Source organism: Equus caballus, chromosome 2, assembly GCF_041296265.1.
Source record: "Equus caballus isolate H_3958 breed thoroughbred chromosome 2, TB-T2T, whole genome shotgun sequence".
In the NCBI taxonomy this organism is placed as follows: Eukaryota; Metazoa; Chordata; class Mammalia; order Perissodactyla; family Equidae; genus Equus; species Equus caballus.
In genome coordinates this window covers 62408695-62431171 of record NC_091685.1, presented here as the reverse complement: position 1 = coordinate 62431171, position 22477 = coordinate 62408695, and the positions used below count along the sequence as shown (strand labels likewise).

The 22477-nt window shown below is 52.4% G+C and overlaps 1 protein-coding gene across 3 annotated transcripts in view; it reads right to left on the bottom strand.

The window, feature by feature from the left end:
- Positions 1–546: 546 nt before the first annotated feature.
- The window catches only part of GULO (gulonolactone (L-) oxidase), a 30885-nt gene continuing 8954 nt past the window's right edge, over positions 547–22477 (bottom strand). The window contains exons 6-12 of one of the 3 annotated variants that reach the window (XR_011436658.1): positions 19772–19957; positions 9884–9991; positions 8934–9010; positions 4652–4801; positions 3604–3768; positions 2105–3123; positions 547–1341 (exon numbers count right to left, since the gene is read on the bottom strand). Coding sequence is in view for 2 of the 3 variants with exons in the window: in XM_005607698.4 (XP_005607755.1) it covers positions 1213–1341; positions 2105–2195; positions 3604–3768; positions 4652–4801; positions 8934–9010; positions 9884–9991; positions 19772–19957 (906 nt within the window). In the remaining variant the exon portion in view is untranslated. The remainder of the gene's footprint in view (positions 1342–2104; positions 3124–3603; positions 3769–4651; positions 4802–8933; positions 9011–9883; positions 9992–19771; positions 19958–22477) is intronic. The other 2 variants (XM_005607698.4, XM_005607699.4) reach the window with 2 other exon arrangements.

Here is a 22477-nt window from a genome sequence, read left to right as displayed (position 1 = left end):
TGGCATTTTCTGTTTGTTTCTCTGTTTTTTGGATAATAGTGATCCTATTGGGTGAGAAGTGGTATCTCATTGTGGTTTATTTGCATTTCCTTTATGGTTGGTGACATGGAGCATCTTTTCATGTGCTTATTGACCAACTGTATATCTTTGGAAAAATGTCTATTCAAGTCCTTTGCCCAATTTTTGATGGGTTGTTTGGTTTTTTTGTTGTTGAGTTGTAGGAGTTCTTAATATATTCTAGATAGTAACCTGTTATGAGATATGTGATTAGAATATAAATTTCTTGAGGCCAGGAACCTGCTTTGGGCTCTTTTAATTCCTCCAAAGCACTTGGCCCCTAGTAGACGTTCAACAAAAGCTCCGTGAAAGAAGAACCACAAAGCGTGGTATGTCAGACACAAATTGAAACTAAGTTTGCAAAAGGAATATGAGGAGCATCTTCCAGAAAAGTCCAAGGGCCATTACGTCCAGAGGGAAGCCAGGCATCAGAGAGCCTCCTGCTCCCAGAGGACTGCCTCAGAGGGGAAGAGGGGGGCAGAGAGTGAGTCAGTTCTTGCCGTTTATTAAAGAGAAGACAGGGAGAGTCCCACTCCTCAAACACCCCCTGAAATAGACACGCCTAGGGTCAGGCTATGGGAGGTCAGACAGACAGGGGGAACCACCTGGAAGATGGCAGTCCCAGGGCAGGGGCCACTCACCTGAGCATTTGAAAGACCCACAAGAGTGAAAGAAAGGAGAGCACAGTACACACGACTTCTGTGCCCAAACACATGCCAAGGGGGCCCCTGCCTAAGAGGACTGGAGAGGGGACCTCTGGAGCCACAGACATCCAGCTGGCAGGTGGAACCTACGAACGACTGAATTCCCAACCTCCTAGACACACACAACATTTTGGGGCTTCTCTATCTCCTGGGAAATCAGGATGTGGTGATCGTAGGCTCAGGAAAAGGGGGTGCCACATGGAGAGGTACACAGGGATGTGGGCACTCTTCCTTGCATGGTTTGCTGTGAGGACAAAGGAGGGGGGAAGGAGCTTGCCCAGATCCAGGCTCATCCCCGTGGGTCGGAGCAGCTGCAGTGTGGCAGCAGAGGGCCCGGGGTCGGGGAGAGGTCTCTCCCCGTCAGGCCGGTGGGACACTGAGCCTGCAAGCTCACTGGAGACGGGCCTGGGGGACGGGATGGGGCGGGTTGGACTTATTTTCTGTTTCTGCTTCAGTAGAACACCTTCTCCAGATACGCATTCAGGAACATCCCAGTGGGGTCCAGCTTTTCTCGGATGGCACAGAACTTCGCAAAGGCAGGATACATTTTCTCAAAGTCCTTCCGGGTACAGTTGTGGGCCTGTGGAAGCAACCAGATACAACAGTCCTCATTCCCTGGAGCTGGCATTTCAGCAGGGCTGCAAACAGGCACCCCTGAGTCCTTGTGCCTGCATGTGTGACATCCCTATCCCGAGGCAGACACACCGCACATGTATGCGTGCACACACATGCATGCATGCATACGAATGCACATACCCACACCCACACCTGTATGCACGCACACATACACATTCATGTACACTTATGCACACATGCACTTACACACGTAACGCAGAAATCCAAACAGGAGGAACGAAGTTCTCGAAAAGTAAAGAAGGAAGGTGTTAAAATGTGGCATTAAACTCCCCATTCCCTTTGCCACCTGGCAGTGTGACAGTGGAGAGGGCTCTGGCCCCAATTCTACTGCTAATCAGTAAGTCAGTCCCATCATCTCCAGGACACCCTCAGTTTCCCATCTGTTGAATGAGCTCACTGACTCCTGCTTTATCCTGCTTGTAGGGTTCCATGAGAATCAAATGAAATGAAAGATGAGGAATTTCTCGGAAAACTTGGAGGGACTCACAGTCACTGGGCTATTGGAACGTGAATGCAGAGGGAAGCTGGGGTCTGGGTGGGCCAGGGGAGCCCCTCCTTCCCTGGACTTGCTCAGCCCCACATTTCTGCACATCCCAGGCCCTGGCAGGCAGAGGAACAGGGGAAAGAGGTGCCCTCTGGTGGAACCGCGGCCCATAGCAGCTCCCCGACTGACTCGCCCCCTGGGGGCTCCGACTGGCGAGTCCTACCTTGGCCCAGTGGGGCCTGCCCCCGACCTTCTTCATGATGGTCTCGTAGGCCAGCCAGTAGTCCAGCCGCGGCACGTCCTTGCCGTAGGGCCTGGGGCGGGGGCAGAAGGAGGTGAGGCCCCCTCGCTCCTTGCCGTCCCTCCCATAGTCATCTGGCACTTCTCCTGGCGATGCCCTGCACTTGGCACGAGGCATGGAGAGCAAGACGTGGCTGTGCCCTCAGGACACGGACAGCAGTGACCAGCAACCTGAGGGCTTTTGCTCAGTGCTCAACCCCAGGAGGATTTGGAAAACATTTGCATTCTCTCACATATTTTTCAGTTGGCATCTGAAATTTATCGTGAATTTAAATAATTTTACAGATTTGTGTACATATATACACACACATAAACATTTAAAAATAATATATATAGATGATATCTTTTTGACAAAGCCTAGGGATTTCGGAATTGCCTCACTCGACGTATGGAAAGCACAGCCATACAACCTAGGTGGTCCGTCCTCTCCAAGTCAGACTTCCTGACTGAAAAAGTCCAAGTCAGAACTTCTTAAAATGCAAACAAACACGTTATGATGCATCCATGGCAACTTTCCCACTTCTGAATCTGCATTCACAGGTAGGGAGAAGACAGACAGACGGATGGACAGACAAGTCTGAGCCTTGCCACAAGTTTGTCCCCACGTGAAATAAGCTGCCCCTCCTTCAATATGTCTTTCAGGAACTCTCTTTTCTGGCTTTCTGGGACTCCCGTCCAGAGCAGTGCCTCCCTGAATTGTCCCCTGGGCATCCTGCAAGTCTGGGGCTTTTGCATGCTGCAGGAATGCACCATAGTGAGGTGGAGGCTGGGTGACAGGTATGTTTTTCTTTTGCAAAGTCAGAGAAGGGCTTTTGTCAATGAGAGATGGGCAAGAAGAGGCAGAGGGAGACACATCTTGAACAGGACATCGCAGAAAAGATGAGCTTCTTAAACTATGCCTATCCATAAGCCATGTCATACTGGAGACCGCTGCGGAACCAGCTAGGAATAAGACAATGCTGTCAGGAGCGCAAGGTGTCGGCATAGCGCCCGGCGGAGCAGGTCAGGAGGGCAAACGCAGCCGGCAGACACCTCGCCTCAAGCGTGGTCTTCTTTTCTGCTGATCTTAAGCCTGGCCTCAGAATCCTTCTCTCAACACAGCATTGCAGGCTCTCAGAATCATTGACAAGAGGAGGCACGTGAAGTAGCACACATTTGTCATTCCATAATATCAGCTTCACAAATGGTAGCTACTCATATTAACAGTACTTATTATCAATATTAATTATTGCATTAACATAATAGAGGCTGGAACTCGAAGGAGAGCGAGGGACTATGTATTTGCTGCTGCCAGGGTCAGGGAAGTCTCCCTGCAGCAGGTGGCATTTGAATTGGCCTTGAAAGGAAGACGGGGACGGAGAGGGTCCTTTCAGAGCTGAGGGGCTGCCCTCCCCCCCGCCCCGCCCCTCAGTGAGCGGTCACCTGTACATGATGATGTTCATGTAGCAGCTGTCCCTCTGGAAGCAGGGGCTCAGCAGGATGTCGTCCCCCCGGGCGAAGCGCACCTCCACCGGATAGTGGGCCACCACCTTGGGGTTGGCCTCCAGCATGGCCTTCAGCTCCAGCAGGGCCTCCTTGGTCTTCTCTCTGCACTCAGCCCAGGGGGACAGAACCCAGACCTCAGGAAGGGACCTCCAGGAGCCATCACAGGAGGCTCTGTGTGGCCTCCCAGCCGAGGGCGGGCCGCAGCATCCCTTGGCCCCACCTGGTGACAGGGGCTCCCAGCTCCTGGCTCCCGGCTGCTCTCAAAGCCCTCCTCATGGGAGCAAGCCTGGGGATGCGCCCCCTGGAGCTCTACCTGCTGCTGCTGGTTCAACCTCCAGGATGATCTCTATCCACTCCCCCCGCTCCCCGCCCTCCGAATCAGGGGCTGCCCTGGGATCTCTGGCCATAGCTGTCCCACACCCTCCTCCTTTTCTTAAGAGTAAAGTCACTCTGATTCTAATATCTCTGCTGCTTCTAACATTCCCGCCTAGAGCGCCCGGCAGCCCCAACCCCGGGCACAGTAACAGAGGCATCCCCTAAGCCCTGGGCACCATCCCCTCCTTTGCCTGGAGAGAGGGGAAGACAGCAGACAATTCAGAGAGAAAGCTGCAGGGTGGTCGGGCGCAGACCCAGCCTAGCTCCGTGCCTGGGGTCCCTCCCGATGCAGAGACCCGGCCCCAGCATGGACGGGCTGTGCCGCCCGAGAGACTGAATGCAGGGCCCAGTCCTTCAGGAACACGGGAAGCTGGGCAGGAAGCAGCACGTTCCACGCCTGAGCCTGCGTCACCCAGCCCCATGGCTGGAGAGGGGCTGCCGGGGAGAGCGGAGGGGACTCCCTGACCGATTATCCCGGAGAGGCGGGGTGCTTGGGGGAAGGCACCGGAAGGGGGCTCGGGTTCCGGAGTGGCCCCACTAAGGATAGGTGGGCCCGGGAGGCAGGCTGGCAGTCCCCGCCGCGGCCTCTTTGACGCTGACCCGCGCCCACCTGGGGATGGCCCAGTCCTGGACGTGCTGCTTGAAGCGGCACTCGTAGCTGAAGATCCTGTGGCTCAGGTTGCTGTTCTCCTTCCTCCCGGTGAACAGGAGCCAGAAGAAGAAGCGGTTGATGCAGCCCACGAGGCCCGGCAGGAAGGTGCTGGAGGGGCAGGCAGGGGCACATAATGACTCCAGTAGCCAGCACTTAGTGAGTGCCAGCTGTGTGCCAGGCACTGGGCTGAGTGCTTCACAAACCAGGCCTCGGTCCCCACACGCTCTGCCCCTCGGCTTGTCTCCAGCCCTCCAGGGAACCCGAACGTCGCTCCCAGTCTTTCTCTCCACAGCGGCGAGGGGTCCAGCCGTGGGTATCCCACGTTTTACCCCACTACTCCCCATGAATGGCTAGGTCGTTTTCAGTGTCTGGGTTTTTTTCCTCCTTAATTGTAGTAAAAAACACGTAACATAAAATTTACTATCTTAACCATCTTTACGTGTATAGTTCAGTATGTTACGTATATTCACGTCGTTGTACAACCAATCTCCAGACACTTACTTGCAAAACTGAAACTCTGTCCCCGTTAAACAAGAACTCCTCTTTCCCCTCCCCCCGGCCCCTGGTGACGCCCATTCTGTTTCTGTCTCCAGGAGTTGACTCCTCTAATACCTCATGTAAGGGGACCATACGGTATATGTCTTTTTGCATCTGGCTTATTTCACTTACATAATGTCCTCAGGTTCATCAAGGGGCCGGGACAGGGGTGAGCCAGTGCTGGCAGGGGCCAGAGGGGACGCAGGCCAGAGGCCGGCTGCGGGACAGCTCGCAGAGGCCTGTCGGGTCATTCCCCTCAAGAGTCAGTTCCTGCCCGCCCGGGCCCTGTGAGCAGAGCTGAGCGGGCTCTGATGGCCTCAGCAGCAGCTTGTGCCTCTCCTGGAGTCACTGAGGACTCCTGGGGACAAGGCTCAGTCTGGCTTCGGTGGTTTTCTGGGTTTGGTTAAAACATGAATAGGCTGCCTGCTTTGAGATCAGTGGGCCTGGAACCCCACGTGGAGCAGGCCTCTTGCTCTGGGTCATTCCCTCTCCTTCCTTGCAGGTGGCCTCTGCCCATAGGCCTGTCCCTCGTCCCATCCCTGCCATCTCATCATCTGCCGTAAATCCATCCCAGCAGAGGGATGCCATCAGAGCACCTCATGTGGGGTTACAGACAACACCAGCGGATCCAGGGCTTTGCATTCTGCCACTTAGGTGGGGCACAGGGAGCCTTTGTGGGCCTTTGTGAGAAGGGAGGGAAGGAACATCTAGTGATTCATATGGACTTGACATTGAATCCTCCCAACAACCCAATCATTGCTACCAGCTCTGCTTTATATATAGGTAGACCACAGCACAGAGAGCCTGAGTCATTTACCCAGAGTCACACAGCAGGTAAATTAAGAGGCGAGGATCAGAGTTCAGGTCCACTTGAATCCAGAGCTCATGCTCCTTCCATGGTCCCAAGCTGCCCGGGTTTCCTGTGACTCACATATGGGTACCTGCTGCAGGGGTGCATGGGGAGGGGGATGTTTTCTCTCAAGGCAGATGCTCTCCGTGTCTCAGAGGCCAGCCTAGCCATGGGGGGGGGGCTTCCACTGGCCCCAGGGCACAGGACTGTCCTAACCACAGGCGCCGAGCTTGGTCCTGGCCATGGCTCAACCTGCAGGGACCTGTTGCTGACAGGCAGGCTGCCTCTCCCTCCTGGTCAGCTATGGCCACCACCTTCACCCCTACAGCTGACGGCTACGGAACTCCTCAAGGACAGGGACCAAACTTTTCATTTGGCATTTCTTACACAATTATCTATGAGCCTCCTCTGGTGCCAGTCATTGTTTGGGGCACCACAGATCAAGTGTGACAGGACAGACGGTGTCCCTGCCCTCACAGGAGTATTGTTAAGTCTTACTGCAAAGCAGCCATTAAGCCACCAAGTACCCAGGCTGTTATTTACTTTTCCCTCCTGCAGCCTCAGGCACACGGCTCAGCCCAGAGCTGCAGGAGGGAGGCTGGCTGGACACAATTTCCAGAAGCTACTAGGCTGGAGCAATGTGGGCTCAGCTCAGAGGCTGCGGAGCTCTCTCAGAGCATCCGGCCCTGCCGGGATGCGGCAGCTGTGATTTATAGCCCAATTTATTTGAATGCTCGCTGGGCTCCGACTCCACAGACACAGGCACATAAAGCTGCCGAGCTGCTGTGATGGAAGCTGGAGAGAAAGCCTGACCGGGCATTTTCCACTCTCACCCTCAATCCATAATCTGATAGAGTGACGGCCGCAGGCTGAGCTCACGCACGCAGCTTGTCCCTTCCCTGCCCAGATCCAAGAAGTCGTCTTGTGCTTCACTTCCTAACGCCTTCTAGGCAGTTAGTCCTCTTCACAGCTTGGTGTCTGCCCCTAAACGTGGGGCCCATCTGAAGCCATCTCCAGCTCCCCAACCCTCAGGAGGGGATGACACCCTGAAGGAAAGGGGCCAACTCTTCCTGGATGCCTGGATTCAGACCTCAAGTGCCAAAGGTCTTAGCCCCGTCCAGAACTGACAGGAACACTAGCCAGTTCCCCAGGTGCTGTCATCAGTGCCACCTCTGATGGGCTCTTACGACCTTTGAAAGGGAAGGGTTTCTTAACAAAGCACAAAAGTCCCAAAGATAAAAGAATAGATGGCTAAATTTTACTCTATGAACATTAAATACATCTACACACCAAAAAACACCATACAAGTGAAAGACAAGACACAGACAGGGAGAAGATGTTGCAATACATATAACCAACAGAGGGCTAGTGCTCAAAATATAGGTAAATAAAACCCTACAAAACAGAAAAAAACAAAAAAACTGCCTGATTTTTAAAAAGGGCAGAATATGTCAATAGGCACTTCACAGAAGAGAAATCTGAAGGATCGATATATTGAAAAGCTGTGTAACCTTATTAATAATCTGGGAAACAAGGACTAAAAACCACAATGAGATACCATTTAGTACATATCACGCAAAAATTTAAAAGCCTGACAATTCCGATTTTGGCCAGCTGCAGAGCACAGAGACTCTTACAGTGCCTGGGGAGGAACTTGGTATAACTACTTCGGAGAACAATTTGATCTGATAAAGCTAAAGGTGCTCATACTTGATGGTCCAAGCATTCCACTCGTGAGTGTATCCTCAAGACAGAAAAAAGCATCAGGAGCAGTGTTGGAGAATGCTCACAGCAACACTGTAATGGCAGAAAAAATCCTAGAAAGAACCCAACTAGCCATCAATAAGAGTATGGACAAATGCAGGGTGGGAAACGCATGCAGTGAATAATGAATAATTAGAGCTATCCATATCACCATGGATAAATATTGCTAACAAAGCTAAGCCACAGAATTTATTATTTTAGGGGCCGGCCCGGTGGCCGAGTGGTTACGTTCACGCACTCTGCTTCTGCGGCCCAGGGTTCGCATCCTGGGCGCGGACATGGCTCCGCTCATTAGGCCATGTTGAGGCGGCGTCCCGCATGCCCCAACTAGAAAGATCCACAACTAAGAAAAAAAATATATACAACTATGTACTGGGGGGATTTGGGGAGAAAAAAGCAGGAAAAAAAAAAGAAGATTGGCAACAGTTGTTAGCTCAGGTGCCAATCTTTAAAAAAAAAATTTATTATTTTAGGATTCAAAAAACTGCAGTGTAAATAAAAAGAAGAGAAAGATAAGCATGAATTCAGGGCGATGGTTTCCTCTTGAGGCGCTGTGATCTGAGAGAGCCACAAAGAGGACTCCAGTGGCACTGCGTTGTTTCATTTCTTAAGCTGGTGGTGAGGACATGGGTGCTTATTATATTATTCTTTATACTTTAAATATATGTTGCCCATATTATTTTGTATGTGTGAAATATTTCAAAAAGTTTTATATGATGCCATTTCCTGTCTTGTCTGGACACAAAGCCACCACTTGAGGCTCCGTAAAATCCTCCTCAACACTCATAGTTACGTGTCCAGGGGCAGACATGGGGCCTGAACATGAGCAGATTTTAGGCTGGGAAGGAGGTAGAAAACAGGACAATATGAAAAGATTCACATCACCTGTGGGCCAGAGAGCGGGGCCTGGGTATTTTTTTAAAAGTTCCCCCAGGTGATTTGCATGTGCAGGCAGAGTTGAAAACCACTGCTTTAGACCCCGGAGACAGACCCAGTCTGCATGCACGAAGGGAGGGTGTCCTCCTGCTGCTGGACCACATCCTCAACAGCACAGGCACAAGCTGGGAAAGGGCGCCTCTGCGCTCCTACCTGATCCAGAGCAGGAACTCCAGTAAATAGAATCCGATGGCATAGTCCCAAAACCAGCTGGCTGAAGAGGAGGGGGGCTGGGAAACAGAATCTGTGATCAGTGCAGGGCCAGAGCTGAGATGCCTTCTGACCTATGCATCATAGCGTCCCCTTAGAGGGAAGTGTGTCCCAGGAGTGGCTGTGCGTATGTGTGTGTGGCGCATGCACATGTGGGTGGCGGAGGGGTGACCCACCTGCCAGGACAGTTGAAAGCTTCACTTCTTGGTGGTACAGCCAATTCCCACCTCCTTTCATTTCATGTTATGTATGTATGTATTTATTTTGCACAAGATAAAGATGTGCACTTGTCTCTCCTCTTCAGAGCCCGTGAGCAGGTGTCCAGCAATCACCCTTTGTGAACCCCACACCAGCCCCACACACAGTGGGTGTCCCGGCCTTTGCCTGACTTGGCCCATCAACATGTACCCTAAGCGGTGGCTTTGTTCTCTTCTGCTGAGAAGCAGCCTGTTTGCTAAGGACGTGGGGGAGAGACGAAAGGTTCCTTCACCCACACAGTCGGGGGTGGGAAAGACAGGGGTGTCGGAGGGAAGGTGGGCTGTATTAGATGGTTTCCGAGGTCCAGCCCACCTGCCTAGGACTCCGCCTTACCCTGTCCTGTCCTGCTCACACTTTGTCCTCTGCTCCCCCCACATCTAGGCCGTCTCTTGACCTCCCCCTACACGTCCCTACCTGCGGACACACTGGACCCACACTGGGCCCACTTTCCTTTTCCTTCCACCCTCTGGCCTTTTCTCTTCTCGCCTCATGCTCACGCATGCTCACCCTTGCTTTCCCTCTCACATCTCACTGACCATCAGGATGAAAACAAATGTCAGCTGCCCTGGGAGCTGGAAGGGTGTGGGGACTGCAGGCTGCGTGCGTATGAGGAGGGGGATGACGCCCGTGGCTACCTTGTTGGTGTGGTCCTGGTAGATGATGCTGACATTCTCACTATGCGGGAACCAGAGGAAGCGAAAGTATTCGGATTTTTTCAGATGGCTGTCCAGGTTGTCAAGAACCTGACCTCGACAGAAGGAAAAAGGAAGGCTGTGTTGGTCTCAGGATGGTGGTAGGGAGAGCTGGAAGTCAGGGCCCAGGCATGCCTCAGTTTCCCGCCATTGAAAGAAAATACTCAACATTGTCCTAACAGGGCCAAATGGCACGGAATGTGTCTTATAATATGCTGGGCATTAAAATGGTCCACTTACATGCTGACTTCCCCGAATAGCTGAGAGGATAGAAACGATTTCTTACGTGTCCTGGCTTGAGCAATTACTAGCTATATGAGTTTGGGCAAGTGACCCAACATCTCCGTGCCTCAGGCTTCTCCTCTGTAAAATGGGACTAATAATAGTACTCATGTCAGGACTGTTATGAAGATTAAATGCACTAATGGCTAGAGAGTGCTTAAAATGGTGTCAGGAACATGGTAAGCACTGTAGAGTAAGCTTCTACTGCTACTACTATTACCCTTATATTGTCGTCGTCATCAGCGTCATCATCTCCATCATCTCTTATCCCCATAATGCCTAACACATCGTAGGTCCTCGATAAAATGAACAGGAGAGCCCACTGGAACACGGCTCATTACTGCACGCCCGGATTTAACATCAGAGAGCAAACCGTATCTCCCTGACACCCACCAAGCTGACACAGGACAGATTCTGAGCCAAAGCAAGACAGATTTTGGGTTTGACAGGCAGCTGGGAGGTTGGGGAGGAGCACCGGTCTTAGAGTAGGCTCTGGATTCAAGTCTTGGTCCTGAAGCTCACCAGCTGCACAGCCTTGGAGGAGCCGTGTACCCTGAGCCTCGGTCTTCTCATCAATAACACGTGGGCACTTGTGCGGATGGAATGAGATAATCTATGAGAAGCTCCTGAATTTGAGCACTGCTGGCACACGCTAGGGCACCAGTCCTACGCCCCTCAAAGTTCCTAGCTGCGACTCTCAGAAGGCCATCTGAGGCCTCTGGGTACATCTCTTCGTCTGCAGAGTGAAGACAGTAACATCTTTCCTTCTTTCCTTCCTTTCAGGGCTTTTGTGAGGAGCAAGGAGATCATGGATGTGAAAGAACTTTGTAAGCTGCCAACTCAACATGTGAGCGAGAGAGGACTGTAGTGCCAGAAAAAAAAAGCTTATTGATCAAATACACTGCGGGGAATTTGGTACCCTGCATAGACAAATGGTTGGATCCAACTGTGGATCATACAATGTGCAAAGAGCTTGGTGAGATTGAGGAAGGATGACTATTTCCACATCCGACCAAGAAGGAAGATGAAGCCAAGATGAACCACAGAGATGAGCCCATCTCGAACTTAGGTTTGGAGTGTCTGGGAGCTGTGGAATTTTAGAATTCTGGATCCTTGTCACAACCGTCAAGGAGCTCCCCTGACTTAGTAACTGATGCCTGACATGGCCGGCGGGTTATAAGGAATGGGCGGACAATTGTTGCCTTCAAGTGCCTTCTGGCTGTCATCCTAAACCTCCCCCGCCCCACGCCGCCCCAATCTGTTGGTCACTCTGTATTTCTGCAAATGTCCCTTCAGTCTTCTCTTCCAGTCCACTCCTGCCGCTGTGACTTAGTGCAGGCCTCTCTTAGCTCTCACCTGTGCTCTTGCACTAGCCTCATAATTTGCCCAATTTTTCATCTCTCCAGACAGCATCCACAGGGAAGCATCCCAAAACACAGCTCAAAAATCCCCAGCAGCTCTCTGTTTTCTACAGAATAAAGCCCAAACATCTCAGTTCAGCATTCAGAGGCCTCCTTACAGAGCCACACACCACACAGTAGCCACCACCACAAGTGGCCATGGAGCACCTCAGAAGTGACCGATCTAAACTGAGATGTGCTGAAATTTAAGTGCTCCCATAAAGCCATTGCCCATTCTAAGTGTCTTCCACTTACACTGCATCCAACCCAGAATTATATTGCAGTTATTGCAATAAAGCATATATGTCTTTGAAATTCATCAATAGTCTTTTATAGATCAAAGACTATTTCACTCATCATTGGTTTTCTCCCTAGAGCAGAGATCAGCAAAATTTTTCTATAAAGGGCCGGATAGTAAAAATTTTAGGCTTTGGGCGCCATATAGTCTCTGCCGCAACTACTTAATTCTGCCATGCTAGTGTGAAAGCAGCTTTAGGCAATATGTCAACGATGAGCACAGCTGCGTGCCAATAAAACTTTACTTACAAACACAGGCAGCGAGCCAGGTTTTGCCTGAGGGCCGTGGTTTCCCAGACCCCTGCCCCAGAGCCGCTGGCACAGGGCCTCGCACACAGTAAATGCTGGAGGACTCTGTGATGCCTTATTTGCAGAGCGGGGCCTTTCTTGCTGTGCCATAGGCCTGGGAAAAGTTCAGGAAGAAACCCGAGGACCCCCTGTCACTGTCACTTCCACCCTGGCAGGGTGATGGACACATGGGGCCAGAGCTCTCATGTAGAAACCTCTGCGGGGAGCTGATTTTCTCCTGGGAAAGCAGGGAACACAGCCTGGTGGCTTGGCCTGGAGGATGTGGCTGGGACACTAGAAAGCAGAAAAACCCCCATTTCCTCATGTCTTAGCATCCTGGGCCATCCCACCATACTGCCCAGAGGCCTAGCAGTAAATGTGATGGCGCCCTTTTCTCAGCTTGGGTGCCTGAGACACATATCCACCTTTCCACCTAGGATGGAGGGGTGAGAGTCCCCCCCACATCCCATTTTGTGCCTCTCTCCCTGCACCTGTCACTTCTTTTCCTCCGTGCATTAGAGGACCACAGCATAGCTTATTCCTTACACTCAGTTATAAGCTTCAGGAGGCAAGAACCATGCATGACGCAGCTCTGTACCCTCCGTGCCCCCGAACTCAGCAGCAAGTGGTCCCCGAATGACGGAATTACCCCAGGCCCCATCCCGTTTTGAATTAAATGCTCCCCCTTCGGGGCCCACAAACAATCCTGTGTGGAGGAAGATGCCCCCCGGGATCACGGATTTCCTTGATCTGACTTGTGTTTCCTGGGAACACTGTCAAAGGAGTTTGGGCCCCCGACGAATTTCCTCCTTGGCATGTTATTGGCATGAAGGGTTCTAGTGGGTTCTGTCCCCCTCATTTAGAGTTGTGGCACTACTGATTTGGCTTTTTGGGAACTGGTTACCAGGCTTGTGAGCAGAAGCAGAGGGCTCTGCGTCCCACAGCTAGGGGTCACCCAGTCATCAGCGGATGGCCATCCAAGAGAGTGGTGGCATCTGGATGCTGCTGACAAGGCTGCTGTGTCACCCAGACCAATCCTTCCTGGGGCATGGGGGAGGGGGGACACTGGCAGCCAGCACTTGTCACGTCTCATTATGGTTTGGGTGGCATAAAGGACCAAAGGTCGACAATGATTTCTAAAATCCTCACATCCCTAACTGGCTGCAATTCCACACGGACCAGACTGCACGAGTCGGAAATGCTGAGACGTGGTCATGAAAAGCCATGAAGCCTGCCCCGTTCTCGGCACCACCTTCCTGAAACTGAACTAGCCGTCTTTCCTCGCCCCACCTCCCTGCGCCCTGAAGCACTGATTCCCACTCTCCCAGGGGACTGGGCACGGCCCTTTCCCCTCATATGGCTTTGAGCAGCATTCAGAAATCGTGTTGAGATATATTTAAGAGAGTCACTACTGGGAAGCACAGAACCGCATCTGAGACAGACCACACAGAGCATGGGTGGCGGGACATGGGGAAAATCCCAGAAAAGGATGGATTTTTTTTTCCAGAGGAAGATTTGCCCTGAGCTAACATCTGTTGCAAATCTTCCTCTTTTTTTTTTTTCTTTTTTTGTATGTGAGCCACCAGTGTAGCATGGCCACTAACAGATGAGTGGTGTGGTTCCGCACTCGGGAACGGTACCCAGGCCGCCCACGCACAGTGCACTGAACTTTAACCACTAGGCCATTGGGGCTGGCCTAAGGACAGATTTTTAATAAATTCTTGATCAACTAACCTTGAGTTACCTTGTACTGAACACTGCTATGTATTTTGTGCATCCTAAGGAGAAAAGAGGCCTCAGAGAAGACCCTTGCCCTCCAGAAACCGATCACAGGGCAGAAAGAGGGAAGAAAACGTGAAGAGGTGGTGACAATGCTCATGAGCAAATCAGGGCGACCAGCACCTCTCGCCTGGAAAGTGCAGTATTGACTCAGATTCTAGAAGCTTCCCACAGAGCAGGTGTCAGTGGGTAGTGTTCCCTTTGAGTGGAGTCTGAGAGAGGAGGCCTCGAGGCTTCCTCTCTCTGAGGCTACAAAGGGAAGCAAGGGCAGAGGACTCCTGGGCTGCGTCTCCTCGAGTCCCGCCAACAGTCCCATGGGGACGGTTGTGCTCATCTCTCCACCACACAGGTGAGCAGTCCAAGCGCAGAGAGGTGGGGGCCCTATCCAGAGTCACAGAGGGGCTTCAAACCTGGCACTCTGACCTGGAGAAGCACTCCAGCCTCCACCCCGTGCCCCTCGATGGGTCTCCTGGGGCTCCTCCAAAAGCCAGGGCTGGAAGACCCCCAGTGGGTGTTCTATAAATGTGTGCTGGTGGAAGGAAGGGAGTAGGAAAGGAAGGGGAGAAATGTAATGGAAGGGAAAATGGCCAAGAAGCTGACTCTTCAAGCGTAACTTCACATGCAAGCAACCATCACACCCCATTGTCCTGGCTTCCTGTCCCCCACTCCTCACAGGCTCCTCCTGCAGCACAGGACCAGCCAACCTGGGGGCCTGGCCATCAGGGCGCAGGCCCATGCCTGGAGAAGACACGATGCTGGGGGCTGCATGCATCCCCGAGCAGCCCCCCATACAGGCAGACACTCAGGACATGGCTCACAGCCCTAGTGGAGATGGGACAGTTTCCTAGGAACCTAAACAGCAAGAAACCAGGAGCAGATATCAAAGCATGAAGAGCAAGCTGTGCTGTCTTCCTATTGCTTCCCGGGGACCTCCACGCCTCCTGGAACTTAGGTCCAATTGTTGTTCCTTTTAGATTAGGGGGAAAACATCCCAGGCTGAGCAAGAGTGAGGAGAAAGGGTTATAATGATGATTTTCTGATCCAGCCTCCTCTGCCGCAGGCTGGTTTCTTCGAGGGGAGCCAGGCCATGTTGTGGCTTTCCAGCTCCATCCTAGCTTTTCCTCCCAAGCATTGGCAGCCCCTCGAAGGTGCCCTTTAAAGGCTGCTCTGAGTGGAGAGAGCAAAAGCAAATTAAATATGGGACCATTTATTGCACACACCCCTGGAGTAAATCACAGGGCTGAAAGTGCCACCCACCCTCTGTGGCAGCCCTTGTTTACGGCCTGCGACTGGAGCTGGGGAAGGCTGTCAGCGGGGTTTGCTGGAAGCTGATGATGGGCCTCTCAGAGACCAACGCTGGGTCTGCGGCCCTGGTGGAACAGCAGCAGCCGCTTCAGGAGGAAGGGAGAGAATCTGTGGAGGATGGACTGACTCACAGACAAGGGGGAGGAGCAGAATCCCACTGCAGGAGCCCTCATGGGAGAAGCTGGGGTCTGCATGGGAACGTGGGGGCGTTTCCACAGGGTTCATGCCCCTCTTTGCGGAAAAGGCCCAAGAACTTCCCCGATGCTCCAAAGGAGAGAAATTAATGCAAGAGATGACCCTCTGTCTCGGGGACGGTGGCAGGGGAGGGGGTTGAGGAGATGGGGGGCACAGTTTTGCATCCAAGTGCTGCACTGGCTTACAGAATGTGAGAGCTGAGGAAGACCTGAGGGCTCATCTAATCCAACCCCACTTTTAAAAGACAAAGAAAGCGAGGCCCAGAAAGTTTGAGTGACTTGCTCAAGGTCACACAGAGTGAGCAGCACAGCCAGACAGGAGGGCCCTGCCTCCCTCCCCAGAGCCCTTTCATTACACCTTGTTGAGTGTTTATTGCTGTGCAGTTGTGTGTGTGTGCATGCACACGTGTGCATGTCTATATTGTCTTTTAGGGGAGGAAATTGCAATTGCTATTTCTCATGTGTCATCACGGCCTTTCAAAGTCAAAGAAGGTGGAAGCTTTGAGAAGAATGTGGCCCATTGCCCAAGAGTCACTTAAAGTTTTCAAGGATGTTGTGTCCAACTTAGAAGCTTCCAGGTTGAGGTGAGCTGGAGGCAAAAAACCCTTGAGATCTGGACAGACAGAGAGGCCAGTCAGGATGTGTGTGTGTGTGTGCACGCACGCGTGCACACGCGCACACAAGAGGCGACAGCTTGAGATTAAGCTCTACTAGAACCAGGACTGGGCTGTAATCGATCTTAGCCAATCTCAGTCAGGTCAAAGGAGGAGCAGAAAGAGGATGCACCAGGTGTCAGGAGACTGTCCATCCACTCAGCTCTGATACCCTAGTAGGAGCCTGGGGACCAATCCTACTGGCTAAAGGAAGCAATCTCTTTATCTTTGAGTCAAAGTATTCAGCTTAAAAATGAGCAAGTTCTAACCTAAGTGAGAGGCAGGCAAATAGATTCAACAATTAAGCACGTTACAGCCCCTTTTTGGTTGAAAGCAGTCTCTGGGGCCCATCTCCTTCCTCACCTGCACTGCTCATCCACCCCGTAACCTGCCCAACGCTCCAATGAAAACTTTCTCACTGAGGTCAGCAGTGGTCTCCTGATGACCACATGTGGGTGTTGACCCTTGATTCCCCACGGTCTTGGACTCTGTTGACCACTTTGTCCTGCACACCCAGCACCCACTGCCTCTGCAGCCCCACCCTCTCCTCACTGGCTTTGTTCCTTTCTCGGTCCCCTTCGGTCTCCTTTTTGACACCCTTTTCATCCTCTCGTCCACAGGATGCTCCTGTCTGAGCACGAAGGCTCCCTTCTCTTCTCACCCAAACCCACTCTCCCTGGGTGATCTCATCTACTCTCATGACCAGTCCCCTGGGGGGGCTGATGACCCCTGCTTAAGCCGAATTGTGTCCATCCCAAATTCAAATATTGAAGTCCTAACTCTCTGTCTCTCAGAATGTGACCGTAAATTTGGAGAAAAGGCCTTTAAAGAGGTAATTAAGGTAAATTGAGATCATTGGGGTGGGCCCTAATCCAGTATGACTGGTGTTCTTATAAGAAAGGGAGATAAGGACAGATATGCACAGATGCAAGATCACATGAGGACACAGCAAGAAGGCGGCCATCTACAAGCCAAGGAGAGAGACCCCAGAAGGAACCAACCCTACTGACACCTTGATCCCAGACTTCCAGCCTCCAGAACTGTGAGAAATAAATTTCTGTCGTTGAAGCCCCCAGTCGGTGGTATTTGTTACTGCAGCCCTGGCTGACTAATACAACCCCTCAATCTGTATTTCCAGCCCCCACCTTCATCTGAGTTTCCGACCTGCAAACCAGCTGCCCCCTGACACCTCAAACTGAAGTTCCCAAACCAAACTAACTGTCTTGCTCCCCACACCTGTTGTGCCTCCTAGATTCTCTGCCTCGGAGGTGGCTCCCCCATTCCTGACTCCTTCCTCCTACTCCATCCCACATTCAATTGTTAAGTCCTATTGCCTCCTCATCCAGAATCTCTCTTACACTTGTGCTCTAAGAAAGTGGGCTTGGTGCTGTATGCCCACTCTACCTCATCCTCTTCCAAAGCTTTCCCCACAGTGCTACTCTGATCACAGACCTCTCTGCCAGGCCCTCTTTGGATCTGGCCATTGTTAGAAACTATTTCTTTAGCTCCTGGCCAGGCCATCTGCACTGGATGCTGTCTTCAGTTTCAAGTCCCAGGGCAGGCGGGCTAGTCTTCTAGTCTTGGAGGCCCAGCTCCAAGACCATGGTGCCTTCATTAGCCATGTCTCCTGTTTGCTTAACCTCAGAGTGGGGACCAAGACAGTCTTTCTTTGTAACCTTCCCCTGCACGCTATTTCCGTCATTCCCTGTCCTTGAGCTGAGAAGCTGGAGTGCTTGCCTCAGAGGCCGCAGAGATGAGGCGAGCTGGAGTGTCTGCTATCTGCTCTGCAGCCAGTCCAGGGGCAGGAGAACCCTGAGAGGCAGAGAGGATGGATGGTGGCATCTGCCAGCAGGGAGAGAAGTAGGCCGTCCCAGGGTCTGCTGAAGAGAAGAAAGGGGCGCCTGGGCTGCCCAGCACAAAGCTGAGAAGGATGCATGGCCTGTCCCTCAGTGGGGGTCCCTGCCACATCCTGCTGCATGACCAGGATGGAGTGGTCACTCCTTCAAGTAGAGAAGGGAAAGGCCAAGGACACCTTAGAGGCATGAGGGCTGAGGGAAAACCTCTTTTCAATCTTTTCAGTGGGAGCTCAGAACATTGTTCCATGGCCCTCCACAGCAGCCTCCATTGGCATGCCTGACACTGGGCAGAAGGTAGAATGCTTTTGAACCCTTCTTGAAGCAAACCAAGGGGCCTAGGTCAGCCCCTTAGTACTGGCCTGGGAGATTGTGGCTGGTTGAGGCAGTCCCAAGGTGGCCCCAAAGAGCTCAGAGTCTGGGACGGCTTCAGGAAGTCATGTGGACTGGCCCTACCCTCATGGGGCTCCCTGGCTTAGCCACACCTTGTCACTGCCAAGCAATTCCATAAAATGTCCTTGTCTTGAACTTGTCCTACTTTCTTGGGCCGAGGCATCAGGCAGCTCATTTGCCAATATTGGCCCATGCAGGCTCAGCCTTGGTACTCTAGGGGTCAATGCTGCATGCTCCAGAGCTGTGGAATCACTTTCTCAGTCACCAACTGGAAGTTCTGGGGATAAACGTCCACCAAACACCATGCCTCTGAGGAGGGGGCCTTCTGGATTCAAGGCCTTTGCCTTGAGGTTTAATGCATTAGCAATTCCAATGGTAAGGACTTTAGACCAAGTTCTAGATAACAACACTTTCCATTTGTCACTGACTAGGTGCCATGAAGCGCATGTTTTAATACTGAACTAGATGCTTTATGTGTGTTATCTGATTTAATCCTCAGATTCAACACTTTAAGATAGACATTATTAACTCTCTTCTAAATGGGAAATTAAGGCTTAGCAAGGTTAAACGACTGGCTCAAAGTCACTGCTTGGATACAGCAGCACCAGCATTCAAGGCCAGATCAATTTGATCCCAAATCCTACCTTAACCATGTTGGGTCAGTAGTGCTCCAATCACTGCCAACTCCATCTGTGCAGGGGGTCTACTTGTATTGAACGACAAGGCGACTACAGAGGAACTCAAACTCCAAGGAACTTAGAACCATAGATTTGAGTCCTATAGCTTAGGGATTATCAGAGATAGATCCAAGTCTGTCAAGTGTTTCAGGTCTGCTGCATGTCATCCATCCATCCAACCATCCATCTATCCATCCATCCATCCATCCATCCGTCCAGCTAATCAACATGGTTTTTCATTTATTAAAAAAACACTGCTATCAGTCAGAAGCCATCCTTTCTGCCTCTCATCCAGATCCAAATTCTTTCCAGGTGACCTACCTTAGGCATCTAGCAAGACTGAAAGTTAGTCCAGCCACTTTGCTGTGAAGAAATCACTATAAAGGCCATCTGGGCATATCCTGTGGCTTGATGCAGCTGAGAGTCAATGCCAAGGAGCAGTCAGCTCCTGCTGGCACCGTGTCTCCTGGGACAACTCTCTACCCAACCTCTTTTCTTGCCCTTACCTCTGCCACCCTCCTGCAGTTTCTCTGAGCTTCACTGACCTGCTCAGAAAGGGTTCTGGCCAGGGAAAGGCCAGGAAGGTCAGCCCACTCCCCCATTCTGGGGGCCTGCAGAGCCACAGGGGGCTGTCAGTGGAGCATGGCCCACTTCTCCATGTCCTCTATTTGTTTTCTAAGGTTCAGCAGTGGCGAGCAAGAGACCAGTACCTCTTTCAGGGTTGAGGGGAAGGAGGTCTCCTGCAAGTGGAACTGGGGCACACACTGCAGGGTGATGGTGAGGATGACTCCAAGGCAGCCCAGGTGCACCCGCGCCGCCTGGAACACCTCTGCGTTGCTTGACTCGGAGCACTCAAGAATGGTCCCGTCGGCCGTCAGCAGGGTCAGCGCCACCACCTGGCAGTGGGAGAAGAGCCACACTTCAGAATCCCTGCAGGCATTTCCCACAGACTTTGGCTGAAGCCCTCACTTCCCTGTTCATCCTTGGAAGTGAGGCCAGGTATCACCTATTCCCAGAAGATCACTGTCATCTGGCCACAGGGGACTTTCCCGGCTGGGTGTACAGTCACATCCTGAGGGGTCTCAGTCTTGGGGGATGCAGGAAAGGGAAACAGGGAAAGGAAGGCTATGTCTGGGCGGCATCAGCCCTCAGCAAGGAGGGGACCATCCATCACATGAGGCTCCATGGGACCCCAGTGGCTTGTCCCCCCACTGCTTGCTCATTCTGTGGGCTTCACTGTTGGGATGCAGCAAGCCTCTGTGCCTGGAGGACATCTAAGATGAGAGCCGGCTCCAGGGAGCCGTGAGGTCCTGGGTGTGCTGCCTCGTGAGGCAAAGGGAGGATGTGCATGCATCCGGGTCCTGCTGTCCCAACGCGCAGCCTGGGGGCCAGGGTCCCCTGCTGCCTCTGTCTGCCTGTTGCTTCCTGGGCACCATCTCAGCCAAGCTGAGTCCTTCCTCTCGTTAGGGGACCCACTCACTGCAGGAACTGGATTCTCCTACTTGGCTACACCCAACCAGCAACCTCTGGGTTTCTACAGAGTGGGCCACCCAGTTGGAGACAGACGATGAACCCCAGTATCTTCCCCTTGGCCCCATTTCCAGAGGAATCCTCTTTCATTGCCTGCTTAAGTACTTCTCCACACTCCACCATCTGCTAATCTGGATGGAAATTGCTTTTGACATGTGTAGTTGGTGCTGGGTGCTCAGGGTGAGAGAACAGATAAAGCTGAACTAATTCTGATGAACGGTGACCAAGACCAGAGAGGGGAAATTGGCAGAAATGGGGCGCGATGGCCCTCTGTGGGAGTGAGGGCGTCAGAATGATTTTTATGAAAACCAGATTTTGTCTAAGAGCCAGAACCGTGAATGAGAGCTGGCCGGTGAAACACATCAGCAGGATCCAGCAGCGAAAAACGGTGGGCATGGATTCACTAGCTGTGTGACCTTGGGCATGTTATTTAACCTCTCTGTTTCCTGGTCTGTAAAATGAGGATAATGATTATCTGAGAGAGACTATGCAAAGCATCAGCTGAGTGCCTGGTGTACACAGATCTTAAGGATGTCCATCCCCTCCCTCACTCCCCGCCATTGTATAACGGGTCAAATAAAACAGCGGGGTTCTCCTACCACTTTCCAGGGGCCTGTCTTGCTCAGCTGGACATCCTAAGAGAAGGGGCCAGTAAATCTCATGTGCATTTTGATTTGTGGCTACTCAGAACTATTTCCCATAGTATGCTGATCATTTTGCGGAAACTGAGGCAACCAGCTTGACCTCAGCCCTGGGTAGTAGACTAGGACTGCGGCCGAATCGTAACAGGGTGGCTACTGTGTTGTCCTTCCCCCCACTTACCACTGGGCTTCCTTGGGTAGTGAATCCAGCTTTGAGGGGGTAATGACGTCTCCCCGGAGGGCTCCCACTACCTGGGAATCAGGTCCCATGAAACCTCTCCTGCTTGGCTATACAGCTCTCACCTACGGGAGCGGGCGGGTGCCTCGGTCCTCCCCCTACCCCACTCACTCCACCCCCTCAGGAGGCCCCTCTCCTGCCTGGTGATGCTCTGAGGCTTTTGCGGTAGGAGAGGGAGGCGGCAGGACAGGAGCGGCCAGTGTGTGTGCGGTGCTGGTGAGAGAGCACAGTGAGGTTTTCAGGAATAGGGACCGTGAATTAGGTTTCCTCTCCTGGAATTTGAGAAAACAAACACAAAACAGAGTGGACCCCTTAAAAATTGCTTTTGCTGTTTTCTCTCCATCTCAGCACTGCTCTGAGACTGGAGCACGTGGGCCGGCTCCCAGAAGTCACAGGCAGACAGTACCTGCCCGGGGGGGCTGTCTTGCGCAGACTGCTGCGCAGGGGAGAGTCCCACCCCTGGGGAGCTGACTGGGGGACACTTAAGCGGTCAGTAAGGTCCTACCCCCAGCAATGCTGAAATTCCTTTGACAGCACAGAATGTGGGCTCTGGAAAGCGCCTGGTCTTACTCACAAAGCCCATTGCAAACATTTATTGAGCACTGACTGTGTACACTCTTATACACTACGGCAGGGGAGCAAACTGAGGTAGCCAGAGGCAGAGGCTTGCCCCGGGTCACACAGACAATAGTGGTGGAGCCAGGATGCAAAGGCGAAGCCCCAGTGCTTAGTGGTGACGCCCCAGTGGCCAGAGGCCACACGGCCCACCGTGCAGATGAGGTCCTACAGAGGGAAACACACGGCAGGTGTGGAGTGCCAAACCAGCTGCAGGCTCTCACCCCTGATGGAGCGTGCCCGCCCCAGCAGCTGGCTCCACGGTGGCACAGCCTGGCTCACTGGGAAGCCCCTCCTAATACTGAAGGTTGAAAGAGTTTGTCCAAAGGGCGGCTCCTGACCAGGCATCACCGACTGTCATTAGGTCAGCCACGCATTTAACATATGCCATC